This window comes from Merops nubicus, unplaced genomic scaffold (assembly GCF_000691845.1).
Source record: "Merops nubicus isolate BGI_N331 unplaced genomic scaffold, ASM69184v1 scaffold5658, whole genome shotgun sequence".
Classification (NCBI taxonomy): Eukaryota; Metazoa; Chordata; class Aves; order Coraciiformes; family Meropidae; genus Merops; species Merops nubicus.
In genome coordinates, this window is record NW_008625010.1 from 33122 (window position 1) to 50242 (window position 17121).

The 17121-nt window shown below is 45.3% G+C and overlaps 1 protein-coding gene across 1 annotated transcript in view; it reads right to left on the reverse strand.

Annotated features, from left to right (window-relative positions):
* PAPPA (pregnancy-associated plasma protein A, pappalysin 1) overlaps positions 1 to 17121 on the reverse strand; it is a gene marked incomplete at its 5' end in the record, with an annotated part of 71698 nt that overhangs the window by 27730 nt on the left and 26847 nt on the right. Inside the window, 4 exons of the mRNA XM_008945526.1 lie at positions 1106 to 1277; positions 1882 to 2092; positions 4769 to 4952; positions 11521 to 11689. Coding sequence (XP_008943774.1) covers positions 1106 to 1277; positions 1882 to 2092; positions 4769 to 4952; positions 11521 to 11689 — 736 coding nt within the window. The remainder of the gene's footprint in view (positions 1 to 1105; positions 1278 to 1881; positions 2093 to 4768; positions 4953 to 11520; positions 11690 to 17121) is intronic.

Genomic DNA, 17121 nt, shown 5'->3' on the forward strand with positions numbered 1-17121 from the left:
TAGCAACGGCACTTCAGCCATGCTGACCAGTCTGACCAAGGGGTAGAGGCACAAAGCCACAGATGCCATGTCCCAGAGCTTCCATGAGCGCAACTTCTCGTTCCGCAAGGCTCATAACCTCACCTAAGTCTTACACAAGGAAACTTTTTCCCAGTGTCCTGGTGCAAAACCCCAGGGCTTTGCCTCTTTTTTTGCCTCTAGGCCAACCTAGCAGGGAAGGGTGAGCAGGAACTGACTTTCAACATCTGGAGCAGGTATCAGATGTGTCTTTCAGATCACTGGCTCTAGGACAGGCTTGGTCCCTTTTAATGCACCCTCAGAATCTGGAATTATATTAAAAGGCCTTGGACAGAGCTCTCTCTGCAATGTGTTTAGTATGAGCAGCTTCTACATCCCCACATTCTCTTCGCAAGTGTGTTAAGCAGTAGCAGTACTTCTAGGAGAAGTTACTTATCTCACAAACTATAAGTACCTCTGGTGAGCATTTCAAACAAGATACTCAAGGCCAGACCTCTCATATCAGTACTCACAGCTCCTAGGAAGTCAAAGGCAACACGTTGATTTGTGCCAGATGAAAATCTGACCCCTGATGCCAGATATCACCTTCACAGCCAGAAAACCATGAACGTTTAAAGACAGTTCACCTGAATTGTTTTAATCCCTGCACAGTTAAATTATCATATGGCACATGTACGTATGAGAGTGAGAAAAAGAACCAGAGAGAAAAGCAAGGTAAACCAGAATGAACAAACAGGACAAGTGTGGGTAATTCCTATCCTACTTACTTTCATTCATTACACCTTATTTTCTATAAAGATCATAGAGCCACAGATTTTTCAGCCATTTAATGTCCAGAAACAAGTCACTCACTGCTAGTCCACTATGGGTAAGAGTTAATACCATTGGTATTATCATAAAAATAGTATTTCAAGGCTCTTCACAGTAGCTCTCTCCCTCTACTTCAATTATGTACATCCCCATTTCTCTGTCTCTGGTCTCAGGAGAGCTCAATGGCCCTCGACCCCTCCAAGATCAGTGTCCTTGGGAAACATCAGCTAAAACCCTGCTTGTGTGGGCTGAGATAATTTGGGTAAGAGAGACTCACCGACTGACTGTCATCATCTTCACACTTGATGCGGCACTCGCTGTTGAACTGGAAGCCGTTGGAGCACTGGTAGAGCCCATGAAACTTGGAAGGTGGCGGGTCGCAGGTGACGGGCACGCAGGCGCCCGGCAGCCACGTGCCATCTTGTGTGCACTGGATCTTAAAGGCTCGCCTTTTTGTGCAGAAAAAACCAAGACCATTCAGTGAGTGGCTGAGTCAGCTAAGAGCCTCTAAAGCCTCTGAGCTCCGCTAGCAGGTTGCAGGGGATGGGCGTGCTTTAGCTTTTAACACTTGGGGAACAAGTCGTGAATTTGCGTCATGAGGTCTCCGAGCAAAAATAACGATTATTTGCAAAGCTAACATTGAGCTGCCCAGCCTAAACTCCTCTTTTGGCCTTGGACACATCTCCCAAAAACTCTGCTTTCCCAGGCTTGTGGGCTGTGGTCGGTTTGAAGTGGGTTTGTGCAGAGTCAGAAGTATACGATAGCACTAACCCTTTCCTGCAGAGTTTCAAAGGGGACTCCCCAGGCTGCATATCAAAGGGGTATTTCTAAGGTAAGGTCTGGTTTTTGAGCACTGGTTAGGATTTTCAAAGAAGCCTAAGTGAGCTAAAGGCGCCCAAATCCCCTTGAAACTGCACAGCTATCTGCATGAAGGAACTGCTCAGTGATATTCCCTCCTTACAGCACACATAGGCTGTTACAGACAGCTCAAAATCATTTTAACTCATGGCTCTCTGAATCACGCTGAGTGCATGGCGTTACTCTCTCACGTACTTTCTTGCTTTTCTGGAGGATCCAGGGACATGGTAACCTGGTTTGCATTTGTACTTGCAAAACGAGCCCACTTTGTGCTTATCTTCTCGGCAGCGAGTAGTCTGGAGATCTGCATTAGGGACGACGGAGGGTGCTCGACACATCAGCTCACACAGGGCCTCTGGGAAGGACCACAGCCCGTCCTCCATGCAGGTCAAGTTGCTGTTATTTCCTGAGAAGAACCACGGGCAAAGTTAACAACTTTCAATTTTCTTTTCCAAATGTCTTTATTCCCCTAGTCTATTGAAAGCCACCTCAGCTAGTTTGACAAATTCAGCTGTGTATGCCCTGTGCACTTTCTCTTCCTAGATGATGGCATTAAGTCATTAAGGACTCTGTTTTCAGATGACAGGTAGACAGTGCTTATTTCAGGCAGTGCTGTAGCATAGGGGAAATCACACTGGCTATGTAATCTTTTGTATTTCTCTTCCTTGTTTTGTTTTTCTCTGAAAGGAAACTTGCCTTATACATCAACCCCCTCCTCTCCTAAGCCATAGCATTCACAGAGGGTTTGCTGCCATTACCTTCTTCATTCTGCCTCTATGTTATATTTCTTCCCTGAATCTGTGCTTTTTATTTTAATTTTCAGCCTTTTCGAGCAGCATCTGTTAGTATTAAGAATCACTACTCCAACACAATGAGGAGCCATTCTCAGCTGGGGACTCGGTCCTTGGGGACTACTGGGATAAATATGATTCATAATACTCATTAGAGACTCATTTTCCTTAGGAAGCTTTCTTGGCCAGCACCTCAAAGGTAAAAGGTACAATAAATCTGTTTGCCTCTGCTATGACCTACTTGACTTCAGAAGGTTAAGCTAAAAGTAGCCTAGTCTCAGTGTATTTTACATTCTTTGTTATGTTATACTGTATGTTGAAAAGGAATAAGCTTTTCCTAAGAAACAAAGCACAGCTGTGAGCCACTAACCCTTCAAAAATCCCTGATACTCTATTGAAATCCCCGAGCATTGCTGCAGGAACTCTTCTCAACCCACAAGGCATATTTTGAACAGTAAGCCAGCCTCGGAGTTATCCAAAATAAGACTGACAAGCTGCTAACCCCAGAGCAGTGCCATCTTTCCAAGAGGGAAGGAAGAGAGCCGGGACGTGAGGCTGGAATTCAAAGATGAAGAAAACAAAAGGCTCTGGAGGGCTCAGGAAGGTATGTGAAGGAGTCCTCCTGCCCTCCCCACAAAGATAAGAGAAGCTGCATTAAATCAGCCCTGGCTTTCTCTCTCCCCTCCCCAACTGCAGATGATTGCAGAGGTATTTTGTGCAGAAGGGAGCTCTTTTCTAGAGCACCAGCATGCTCCTCTGCTCTGACTCATGCAGCAGCTCTGCAGACCAGCCGTGGTGATATCATACTTGCCACTGCAAAATGATAAGCTGTGACATTACCAACAGTGGCTGTCATGACGTCAGTGATTGAATTAGGCATGAGTCATTCGAGCACCATTCTCCAGAAGCTTAGTGGCAGCATCTATTAGTCATCACCCATGGCCGTGCACCAAACGGTGCCTTCATCTCACAGCTCACAGAGTTTCTGGGCAAAAGTGAAGTCATGCTACACACAGCACAGCTGCACTCCCTGACCTGGGGGCTGGTTAGCATCCCTCCAGTACCCCTGATGGAGTCATCAGCTGATCTTCTCATTGGTCATGATGAGTATCATTATTTTCTCTGCCCCCTCAAAAACTATTCCAGGCATTTTCAATGAAAAAACACCTCTTCTTGAAGATGGCCCTTTGAGTGTATGAAAGGAAAAAAAGGACTTCTTTGATAGAAATCTCCCCTTTGAGTACTCTCAACTTGCACTGTGTGTTGGCTGCTTGTGGTTACCCTCCTAAGTTGGAATTAAAATAACTAAGGAATTTGGTTACACATCAAGAAATCAACATAACCTTTCACTGAAATGAAGAGTGCTTCCACGCCTCTTGGGGGGTTTGCAAGCAATCCTAGCAGAAAAGGTGATACCACATGTAAAAAGCTTATACCTGATTTGACAACAGCAGTTAAGATTACTCCACTGCAAGATGACAAGTTAATTTGGTTCTAACGTTCCCTCAAATTAACAATGATACTTTTTCTTGTTTCCTGAGGACCTAATCAAAAAGGGTAATGTGTCAGTGAGCAGAAGAGCTGATGGTGCTGAGAATATGATGGGGATGATAACAGAAAAGCAGCAGGGAAGAAGATGGGGGAGAAAAGCAAAGAAGGCAGCAGAGTGTGCTATTTTTAAGGGAAAAAAAAAAAAAAACCAAACAAAAAAACATTGTAGAAAGTCCCAGACAAGAAGAGGAGAGAAAAGCCAGAGGTGGAGTAAGATGAATGTGGAAAAGTAGAGAGATGGGTGGATTAAGAGTAACAGTGGATTAAGAGTAATAAACTGAACAAAACTGTGCCACTGGGACATGAGGCTTTTCAGCCTTCTCCTGCCTTTTCAAACACATGGAGGAGACATAGAAAGGGAGACAGCCCCCCACCCCCCCCCAAAAAAAACCCACAAAAACCAAAACAAAAACCAAAGAAGGCAAGGGAAAGAAGACAAGAGAGTTCAATTTGATTTATCCCCATGACTTTTCCATGTTTTGGTTGTATGGAAGCAATATTCACTGTCATTACTGCCCGGGCAGCCCTGATCAAAGAAAGGTCAAAGGAAGGTAATAGAGAAATGCAAAGGAACTTCATTTCTAATATAAATAAACCTTCCCATAGAGTCTCATAATTCTTCATACTTAAAATATCATGAATAATTCTAAAACAACAGCAACAGGAACATATATTACCAGGAGCAGTCTACGTTAGCTGTGCAGCTCTCCCCAGGTCACCACACAGAGCCCCTCCAATACCTTTCAGAAGAGCAGGAGGTCGGCAAGTGAAGGAACACTTCTTGCCAAAGGTGGTCCCCTCGCTGCAGTTGAAGGTGGCTGGGTAGACGTGGTACTGGTCTGGGACACCACAGTCCACGGGCTCACACGTCACCTGCTTGTTCCACTTCCCATCGATGCAAGTCATGGTGATGCTGGACTCCATCTGGAAGAAGACACAGCTACAGCCACCACAGCCAGCAAGGGAGAAGACAAAGCCATTTCAAGCCTAATAACAGCCATTCTTTTGGCTCTCAGGTCAAGCAAAACTGGGCCTGATCGCTGCCATCATCATTTGGACAGTGGCTATGAAAACCACCATGGTCCCAAAAGAAACATTGTCAGAAAACCAGGATGTGTTTCTGTCACCTCTGGGATGAGACACCAAAGTGCTTCAACACAAAGAGTGGAGCACTACAAATAATCTGGACCCTTGTCTGCATCACCCCCGGAGACAAGCTGGGGAGCTGCTGCTCTGCCCTGTGATGGTGCAAGTCTGAGCTGTTTGGAGCTGAGAGCCACCCCTGATCCCTGGCACCTCTGCAGTGACACAGCCCCTCCAAGGGGACCCCCCATGTGCTTCTGAGTAGTGGAAATCACCTTTGGGTTTGCAGTACAAGCCAATCTGACATGAACACATTTGGGACTCCCACCCAAGGCTCTCCCAGGTATCGGTCACCCTTGGACTGAGGTACCAAGCCTGGGCCATGTAAACATTGTGCTCAGATATTGACAGCTTCTATGATGGCTTCTACTGTCCAAGGAGAGCCCTGAGGCTCCAATTGGACTCCTGGGCCCCAGGGACATGAACATCTGAGGGACAGACCTTTTCCTGGAAGGGTTTGCAATGGGCAGACCCAAGAGCATCCTGCCCATACATTCACCTGGCACTCAACAGTCAGTGTCTGTGCTCTGACTTCACTGATGTTCCTCTACTGCTATAGCTACACAGCCATGGAGTTACTGGATTTTTTAAAATTTAATTTTAATTTATAAGGTTTAGTTGAGGAATAATCCAAAAAAATGCATCAGACCAAAATCCTGAAGTGTTAGGGAGAGAGAAAAAAATGGGAGGGAGGTAAAGGAGCCACCTGCCCAAAGCTAAGATGAAGAATTTACTGGGTGACCGAAGGACAAACAGATGTTGTCAAAGAGAACAGAATAAACAACACATCCACTTTCTAATTAAAAAGGGAAATTATTAAAAACTAGAAGCAAATAATCTGAAAGTAAGACTCTTCCCTCCATACCAAAATAAAGGTAGGGACACAAGAAAAAGAAATATGAGAAACCCAAAGAGGAGAAGGGGGAGATAGCCGTGAGGAATCTGACCAGGCCGAGCAGCAGCTTTCCCTGCCTCCAGGGAATATTTTATCCAGGGCTGGTGTGCTCACGGGAGACTTGCACCGCCGGCCATTGATCTGGGCTTATAAAAGGAAGGGGAATTTTTCTAGCACACATCAAAGGGACCTGGATTCCCTTTTTGCAAAAACACCCTAATGGTTTCAACAGAAGTTCAGACCTGTCTCCCTTTGATATATGGTTGCATTCAGAATGGAAAAAGCAGTCCCAGAGCTGAGAAACTGGACACTTCCCAAGTGGGCACAAAACCCCTTTTCTAGACCGTGGAGTTTATTTAAACAGGGAGCACTGCTGATGGAAAAAAATGTGTTTAGTACAAACGTAGAGTAGCACATTCTGGGATTCTCAGAGGGCTCAGGTGAAGTGACACTCTGTGTTCTCATTCCAATCATTTTGCTCCCCAGTGACTATTAATTCTGCCTTTGTTGCTTGTCAGAATATCTGTACCATGAAAAAGTAGCTATCTTCTGTAGACAGTGGATAACTTGAAGATGCCTGTGCTTCCAGGAAGCTGTGGTGTGATGGCCACAGGAGAAGGGATGATACAGAATGTGTCCATGTCTTTATAACACACACACAGAGCAGCATCCCCACCACATTTGCACTCCAGGCTGAGCTGCTCCAGCATTCAGCAACGTCTCCATTTCCCTGAACAGATGTTACCATCAAATAACACTCCAGCACCGTGGCTGCTGGGCACCTTGACAGCAGGAGGTTACAACATAAAACCAAGCTATTGATGTCAGGGGCTATCTAAATGGTATGGAAAAGGCCTGGGCCTTGCATGGTCTTTTGCTAGATCCATGCTGAGCATAGGGAAGCTCTATCAGTGATAAGAGAATTCAAGAATTCAGTGTTGGTGTGATCCAGTTTAGGAATAAATGATTGTTCCTACTACCTGATGCTGTCTGCTGAGGCACAGTGTGGTGCACGAGGGAATTTCTCTAATTATAGGGTTGCACATCAGACGTACCTCTACAGAACAAAAAATAAACTGAACAAATTCAGAATCCAGGATATAATGCAAAAACTGAAACAGAAGCAATATCTGTGCATGACAGTCACACCTTACAGAAACTGGGCAAGAATGTTTTACCCAAGCTAACATTGGTGAGAGTATTTCAGCTGCAGCCGTGGGCTTTGTTAGCAGAAAGCTGCAGGACACTCCAGCCTGCTAGAAATGCAACGAGCCTGGGGTCACCCCTCCTTGGAAGGGATCCCTCCCTAGAGCTAAACACCCACAGCACTTTATTTCTCCCTCTGTTCTAGACCTTGATGTGAGAAATCAAGAAAAAAAAAAAATAAGGAGCCTCTCCATGTTTTCATCTCTGTGTTTTTCCCCATGGTACTTTCCCAACAAAAACACTAACCAAATCTGGAAGAGCCACCTCCTTCCAGACCCATCTGGCTTCTCCTCTTCCCGGCACACTGGCAAGGCCATTCCCACGCCGAGAAGCTGTGCCCATGTGGGGAAGACCCTGGCTTCTTGGCTTTTTCCAGTCATTTGTTCCACACTTGGTATGATGACTGGAAGCTGAAGTTTTCAAGGTCAGACATAATAATGGCACATTTTAGAGCATGTCTATCATGTCAGTGCTTCAAGGAATAGGAGCAGAAGCATTTCTGCAGCAGAACATAGCAGAGAACATTCCCTGCAATGGAGACAAAGACTGGTGGATTTGACTGAAAGCACAGAGGACAATGCTAGCACAGGAATTATTGAGGATGGCACCAACCAGCTTTTGGCTTCTCCCTTGTGCAGTGTCCCACCTGAAGGTGGGATCCTTGCCGTGCCCAGGGGCAGGACCCCGGGCTGCTGGGCAGGAGCCTGTCTCTCCCCAGCACCATGTTGCACCTTGGGGGCATTTCCAGCGGGCTCAGCCTGAGCAGTGCTGCCTTCAGATGCAGTGCTGGGGCTCAGCGGCAGCATCTGCAGCTGCCTTTGCAGATCTCCCACCCAAAGCCCGAGCAGGCACGTGCCTGTTTCGCCTGTCTGATCTGACAAGGTCACCCAGCTCACAGCAGTCCATACGAAGCACTTGGCTTTCTCATCTGGTTTATTAGCTGTCACTTTGGGCACTTTGTGCTGCTTTGACTGGCATCACAGCAACCGCTTCCCTTCATGTCCTGCCTTCCAAAAGAGGCTTACGCAAGGAGGGGGGTGGGCGAGAAGGAGAAAAGAGGGGGGAAAATAAAAAAAAGGGGCCTCCAAAGATACAGTGTGGAGTACAGTGAAGAGGATGCAAACTTAAACAAATCTGGTGCCAGAAAGATTTGTTTCTTGGGACTTCTAACAGCCTGGGAGAATTCATGTCTCCTTCCTGCTGCCCAAGATCCCAGCCGGCTCCTTCTTCAAGCGATGCTTCACGTGTGAAGTTTCCTCTCCTTAAAAATGAACAGCTGTGCCCTCCCCTCTAAGTATTCTTCCACTTCTGCCCACTACTGTGCCTCTAATTGAACCCACATGAGCCGCGCTTTCTTTTCCTGGCATGATTGATGATGCCTTTGCACAACATTAGGGAGCTGCTGGGTTTTAAATAACACCTCTTGACCAGAGCAGCAGTGGTGGTAGCTTCAAGGAGAGATGACAACAAGTAACTGAATGAGTGGGGCTTTCAGCAAAGGACAAGGGGGAGGAAAGCAGTGAAAGACAAAGGGGGACAAGGGGGAGAGGAGAAGAAAGAGAGATGGAGTTGTCAGGGGGGGTGGGAAGAAATCAGGGGAAATGAAAACATCCCAAGATCTTCTTTGTGAGAAAGATACATGAAGGATTTTGCTCCATCACTATGCAAATCCTTTTTTGTTGTTGTTGCTGAAGTCCCTAAATGAGGATGAGAGAGAGCCCGCGAGTCTGTAAACAGCTCTGCTTGCCTTTTTTTTTTTTTCTTTTTTTAATTATTTTCAAGCAGCAAACAGTTTCTACTGCACACAGTGCTGACGTTTTTTAGGGTCTGGTGATTTCATGAGTTTTAACAGAATGTTGGAATGAGAGCTTCTCAGAGAGCAGAGATGAATGAAATTTTTTTTGCCCTAAGTGATTAAAATGGTGGCTTCAGAAGACACAAAGGCCAGAAAGTGCAGAAACTCTTAAGATTTTCAAAGATCTCTTAGATGTAAAAGACTGATGTGAAATGTGACTTGTGCCCCTACATCTATGAGGTGCTTCTGAAAATTTTGCTTTTAATTCTCTGTTCACCCTTTTCTTCTAACTTCCAGTGAAATATGGAAGACAAATGTGGTTCAGATGCTAAACCAGGGTGTTTTTACTGGCCTCTCAGTTATCTTTGTCAGCATGCCGTGGTAATGGGCCACCAATGTTCAGTCTGCTCTTTGAGACATTGCACCTCACCTCAGCCTCCTTTCTACCCAAGAGTGTGAAACATCAGCATGTGCAAAGCTACATTCCTCCTCCTCCTCGTGCAGCCCTCCACACTGTCAGCTAAATGAGAAAAAGAATTAACCATAGACCCCAAATCAGTCAAAGAAGCAAAATATCTAACTAAAGGACCATGGTGAAAGAACCCACAGCTTCGTGCAAGGTTCCTCAACCACGCCAGAAAGTCCCTCTGAGCACAGATAGCAACCCACGTGCCCCATCTGATCTCCAAATGCTTGTGACCTAAGAGCTGAAGCTAGGAAGCAATTGTGGAAGAAGCACAATGCAACTCAATACAACACAATACGAGGAATCCAAACCATGGATCCCAGACTTTCCTGGATAATTCATTTCTTGCCTACACGTTCCACAAGTTTTGGCTTGAAGCGCCTGACACAAAATAAAGTAAGATGATAGAGAATGAAACTGTCTGTTCCTTTTCAACAGCTCTCTGAAGCACATGAATAAACTCTTAAAGCACATGTTTCACGTGCCTAGCTGAACATGGATATCTTTAAGATGCACCACTCCTTCCCCAGTCTGAACAGCGAATGCACAGCACTGAGCAAAACAAAGCCCTTGGCCTCAGGGGTTTTATTGGTGGAAAAAAAAAAGACGATGAAGTGCAATAGCAGACCAGGGTGAGAGGAAGCATGTTGTAATAGGCAGTGAATCACATCAGCTAGGGGTGCTAAAATCCTCCACTCCTGTCATGTGAGTCTGATCAAGGCTCGGAAACCAAACTTCTCGGAGCAAAACCATACACAGTTGGCTGAGCCTCCCCAGAAAAGGTCCTTATTGCATTTCAGTAACACAGCACTGGTGAAACATGTTTAGGTTGTTTTATTTGGTTCGGGATTCCTGTGTGCTCAATGTACAGATCCCTTCCAACTGTTTCCTGGTTCAGCCATTCAGGCTCGGTTGAGAACTTGTTTTCTGTTCTGTAAAACTGCTCAGCTGGAGCTGGGGTTCTGGTGCTGATGCCAATTAGGATGGAAGGGGCCCAGCTCGCGGGGTCCTGTATTTGTTTTGTAATTGAGTTGAAAGGGCTGACTCATTCCCCTCCACTCTGTCTCCCCGCGCTGGGAGCTTGTGAAGAACACAGTATTTCACAAATACAGGCAGGCTGCTGAGCATGGCTGCCTGCCCCAGCCCTGCCCCAGCCCCAGATGGGTGTGCTGCCCTAACAGCACTTGGGAAGGTGCTGATGGGGGAAACCAACCTCACATCATGCTCATGGGATCCAGCAGCACTGGGGATGGAGCACAAACCAGGGTGAATGACACACACCCCAGTATCTCATGTATCCTTCTCCCAGCAGCATGCCTCAGCTCCCTTGTCCACCTCCCCCAGCACAAAAGACCTGCATTCTTCTAACATTTCAGTAAATTGATGGTTTTCCTCAATACCCCACTCACTGCATCAAAACCTGCTGTTTTTGTAGGACTGGATTATCAATGCATGGCTTAGAGAAGATGAGGAGTACTCCCTGGCCCACTGGGGTAGGCTTTTGGTGCTTTGTTTAAAAGGAAAAGAGGTTTGGGTGCTTTTCCCATCCCTTTTATACCATGTATTTCTGCAGCGTCAGGGTGTGGTTGGGAGCAGATGGACTGAAACACTGCAAAGGAGTCAAGGCATTGTTAGCCTCAACTTGAGAAAAAGAAAATGAGATATTTTGCCCAGAAACTAGTTGTGCAAAAAACCAAACACCCCACTCCCCAAAAAACAACCTGTTTGGCTGAGTAGAGAAAGCCTAAACACATACTTAAATCTTTTGGGTTGAAAGTTTTTAAATTTGGGGAACATCTGAGCTTTGCCTGTCAGTACTTCTTCCTACAGAGTCAGATGGCTCCTATTGTGAAGAGAAGCGTTTGGATAAGGCCTTGTCCCAAGGCTGAGCTGAGACTTTGGGTTTCAGGCTGGGTTATTTCTCAATTTCTCCACATCTATTTGCTCATCCTTGTGTTGTGGGTCATACAAAACCAGCAGAACAAACCTGGCTCTTGCTGAGATCATCATCTCGCTGGACTTGCAAAATGTAGCCTGTCCTGCAGCTCACGTTGCACTGGGCACCGTTGTACCACCCACCACTGGTGCAGTTCAGCAGAGCATTCTCCATCTCCAGCTTCTGGCAGTCGGTGGCTTCGCAGGAGTAGTGGATGCAGCTAAGCAGAAGACAAGAAGGAGTATTTTTATTCATTTCATTTCATTAATTCCACAAGAGTAAGTGTGCCTGACTGACAAACTTGCCAGGAAACAGGTAGACAAACTGTGTACTGAACCCAAGTTGGAAAGGGTGCCTCACCAAGGAGCACACCCTCTAGGTTCTGTCTTCTGAGGACAGGCTAACAGTGATGACAATGAAAGCAAATCACAAGTCTTGTGAAAAGGAAGAGTCTGCCAATTCTGCAGAATTTATTTCTCTTCTACAATAATCAGCTGCACCATGGCCCTCCTACTATACCAACATCCATCCATCCATCCATCCATCCATCTAACCCTCCCTCCATCCCTCCCATGAGAGCACTCTCCCTTCAAGAGCAGTCCTTATGCCCCATCCAATTTTAAATCTCTGCTGAATTCAGGAGTGCCTGATATTTTTAGTGATAAGTGTGCCTGTGTGTATGTGTGAGGAGGGGTTTCTGTAATAGACACTCTTATCTTTGAGAAACTCAACTGAAATCAACACATCCATCTTATTCCACTTCACAAGGAGCACCAAACATCAGCTGGGTAACTGTGTAGATAAGCTCTTATCAAGCTCAGCAGCATGCTGTCATTTCAGATCTCTCCAGCTGCTGTCCTGCCATCCATAAAATGATTCCCTGGATGGAAACTGTCTGCTCTCCCTACAATAAATTACTGTAACTTTTAGCACAAACTGCAAAAAAAAAAAGAAAAAAAAAAAAGGGTTTTGTTTTATGTTTACATACAAAGAGATGTCTGGCTGACAAAAAAATCTTTCACCACCTCTGATGACCTGAGTCAAACATTATAGCACATGTTCAGACATGAGTACGGGGCAGTCTCTCAGCTACAGGGCAATGAAAACATCAAGAGTCTTAAAGCTCCAGGGGACCTTTAGATTAGATACAAGGAGGAAATTTTCTACACTGAGGAGGCTGGGCCAGGTTGCCCAGAGAGGTGGTTGCTGCCCCATCCCTGAAACCATTCCAGGTGAGGCTGGCCAGGGCTCTGAGCAACCTGCTCTAGTTGCAGATGTCCCTGCTCAGTGCAGGGGGGTTGGACTAGATGAGCTTTAAAAGTCCCTTCCAACCCAACCCATTCCATGATTCTATGTGCAAAGACATTTCACTGGATTAGAGACACAACTTTTGGGATTAAGGATTTCTACAAGGTTATATGCCTCTGATGAAAATTAAAATTCATTTAAATTAAATACAGTTAAATTAATTCAGAGAAGGTAAAACTTTGACTTCTTTCTCTATGCGGGTAGAGAAGAATTTGAAACACAGAAAGTCATAGAAAGAAGTGAAAGTAATGCATTGATATACCTACTTTGAAATAGATTACTAGCAATCTACTCCTATCTCCTAGAAAAAGGGTTAACAGCCACCAAAACCCCACCCACCTCCGTAAGCACAGGACTTAGCATGTACATAGTGTTTTGCTGCATTCAAAGCGTTGTGCAGACATTATCTAATTAATTTTCATGACACCCCTGTGAGACACCTGGGCTGGTATTGTTATCCCCCTGTTCCTGATAGAGAAGCACATCTGTGCGAGTCTCTGCTGAGCTCTAGATCAGATCAAACGACAGTATTATGTACCTCCACAACTCATTTCTCTGTCCCAGACTAGTGCTGTATGGGAAGTGCCCGCTGCTTGTAATTTAAGGTTGCTTGTTCAGTGGCAGCCCTTCCCTGGAGTGTGATGAGCCATAAACAATCTCTACATTCAGAAAGATCTTATTTCCTCATTGGTATTGCCGCTGACAGGGCTGCGGAAGGAGAATTCCACCTCTGTGTTGGCCAACTCGATACCCTTGCATGCAATAAACAGCACCCTGTCTATCAGCACTACAACTGTGATGCTCGTTACGTCTGCAGAATGGATGATCCCCACCAGAGCTGACCTACACAGAGCGATCCTGCCTTCAGTAGGATCCCTCCCACCACATACCAAAGGTTTCACACATGTTTTCCAGTCACTGCAACTCACAGCCTGATGTACACATTTAAAGTGCCATTGATTTCACTTTGCAGTGATTAATAAGACTGTGGATGTGACGGTGGAAGAACAAGTGGACAGCATATCTTAATGCCCGGGTGGTCTTCTCTTCCAGAGAAATGAGGTGAGGAGAACAGCCACAAGCAATTGTCTTGTAGAAGCCCAACGTGAATCACCCAGGCGTGTGAACCACAGATTTTACTCTGTTTCAGCAGCAGCCCCCAGGCAGCCTCACACCAGGCTCCCCAAGCAGAGCAGCTCCTTCCTATTGACCTCCTGGCACTGCTAGCTGAGGAAGTCACCAATTAACATTAGCAAGAATATCCAAACATGGATGTTGAGTGATGTCTTGTTGAACCCTCCCTATATAACCCAGTTACCTCTCCCCATGAGGGCGAACCATCACTTTGCTCCCATCCCGTGTTCTTCAGATGGTGAGGCTGCAAGACGAGTTCCTCCCATGCCAGGGCTCCAGTGACAAGGGAGTTGACTCACTGAGGAAATAACCAAGCACTATTTCCAGGCCATTCTCAGAAGTACACGTTGTGAACCTTGACTGCCCATTACAAAACTCCTAACAAAATCTGAAAACCTTTTTTTGCACTAAAGTTGGAAAAATAAAATAATAGCAGACCTATTTCATTTAATACTTCTGTGAATCGATGTGCTACAGATGGATGCAGCACTGAATTCAGCCTTGAATGGCTTCAGAGAGAAGGACGAGCCTAAGAAAACCTTTGCCATTTGCACAAAGGGAAATGTGGAGCAACGTCACCGCAGTCAGTGGCATCGCTTTCAGTTCCACCGATGTAAAGGAGAAAAAGAATCTGGTTTCTTGAGTTCATATCAGGACACCAGATGAGCACGCCTGGCTTAAAAGTCCTACAGAACTGAAACGCCACAGACAAAGGCATTAAGAAACACTTATTGTGATGTTCTTCTTTCTGTTTACAAGTCCCCTTGTGGTCTTCTTAAATGGCCAGGGAACATTTTTAGCCACCCCCTCCAGGCTCCAGATTATGCCTCGGTTAGCAGATCATCTGGGCAGCTCTCTCTGTCTGTAACTCTATATGAATGACTTCAGTGACAAACAATACAACCATTCACTTTTTGTAAAAAAACAACCACTGCCACCAAATGTTTCCAATTTAAATATTTCTGGTTCTCTAGCTACTGGTTCCAATTTGGTATCAGCTACTGTCAGCCGTAAATCCCAATGAATTTTGAAGTCACGATCCGGAATTGAGTTCTGCAAATGCAGAATTAAGGAGCAATGAATATCTCCAAGTAGGAAGCTTAGACAAAGAAGCCATCACATCCATGTTTCAGAGTTGTTGGATACAGAAGCTCTTGCCTGGGCACTGCCATTTAGCAGTGGTTAATCATCACATGCTCCAGAAACTATGCATTCCTCAGGAAAGAAACAATATAGACTATATGAGAATGAAATGACTTCTGCTCTAACTCATGTTGCTTCCTGGCATAGGTTAGCTTGTCCTATTTTCTTGAAATCAAAACTGGGTGACTTGATAGAAACTTCCTATTTCAAAGCCTCCCTGGTCTATCCTAACTCCCCAAACACACCAACAGGTCTGGATGGAAGGTATGCAAAGGACCCGAGGACCATTCTAAAGATTTACTGACACACATGTGACAAGTCTCAGTGCCTGGGATACTCCCAGTGTTCATTTTAGTAGGTCCACCTCAGGATTTACCTGTTCCTGTTCTTGCCCTTGGTAGCATACGGTTTCCTAAAGCAACATTTTCACACCAAGGTGAGTGCAAGGAGCAATGGATTTCGTGCACATGTTCCACTGCACGCAGCACGTTAAAAAAAATAACAGATCAAAATATAAATACAGACCCTTTCAGCGAGTAAAAAGTCCAGAACTGAATTAGCTTCACATGTAGGCTGAAGTTCTGAGCCAGTTCTTACTTTATTCAAATCCATTCTGCCCATCCCTAATCTAAATGAGCTCAATCATTAGCCTCTAAATCTTTATTCCTCTCTGCCAATATTGGCCCAAATTCAGCAAGGCACTTAAATATGTGCTTAACTTCAAAAGCACGGTTAAGTCCCACTGATAGATTTGACTACAGGGGGATGTAAGCAAATAGCTAAGGGCTTAGCTAAATTGGGGTCTTAGTGACACAATCCTAGAAACATTTGTATTTTAACATGTTTATAGAGAATTACAACAATTAAGTGGAACTCTTCCTTCCTCACATAAAAACAATCCAGGACTTCCTCTTCTGAAAAGCTCACAGCAGCCAAACTCTTTTCCTAACCCTGGGGTCAAGCACAGTTCCAAGAACTCATTTTAACATAGTGCCCTAATTATTTGTTTCCATCATGATGGCTCTGACACGTAAATATAAATAGGTGAGTACAAAAGCTCATGGTCTACACCTGTAGAGACACACCATTACCTATTGTACATAGGAATAACTTCCTCTTCCCCAGGCCAAGCCAACCTGGGCTGTAGATCTGAAACGTACTTTGGTTTTGTTCTACACCATCATACATACAACTCATATACGTGTAGTCTTCTAAGTACTAAAAGGTTCTAAGCATTTTGGGTTTTTTAACAGATTTATCCTTACAATAGGTTTGTCTTTTCTTTTGTAGAGATTCCTCTAAAGGCACGAGCACCTTGTCTCTCTCTAATCCAAACACATATGCAGCATTTTGAAAAGCCAAGGCTGCTAGCCACAGTCCTTGTTGCAGAAATAAAAAACTATGAACTGTAAAGATGGTAATGGATTTATCTTCTTCAGTCCTGAGCTAAAATGTGTTGGTCTCTTTGTACTAACACAAAAACTTAAAGAACATCTACCCAAATTCTTGGGGGTGGATGGGGCCCAGTGAACCTGTGCTGACTGTGCCACTGCAAGAATGATCAAGCTCTTTCTTTTTAGGTGTTTGCCTTCAAATCTGGTCTGTGAGACCAGACCATCACCTATGGTCCCTTCAGTGATGTCACCACAGTACCGTGGGGCCTGACTCTGGCAGCAATCACAACAAAACCCTAATTCAAACTGACAGAGTCAGTAATGTGGACGCCCAAAGATTTACAGAAAACACTTGATCCAACCCCAGGTAAGCTCTGGGGAAGGACAGGTACAAGCCAGCACACCCCCACCACTCTCCTCACCACTGGCAGAGCAACATCCTCCCTGGGGACTGGCTCTTCTTCAGCCTGCCTGCACCCCATCGTGTGAGATATTCCTGACCAGAGGGGTCCATATTGGACTGATAAAGCTCTCAAAGCCCCTCCATTTGCCAGCCTGGAAGCAGGACCACGTGCCGGGGCGTGAGCAGCCCTGCAGGTCTCCCTGCCAGAGCCTGCCCAGGCAAACAAAGAAAACACATCGCCTTCCACTTTAATAAAAGCCAAATGATGCC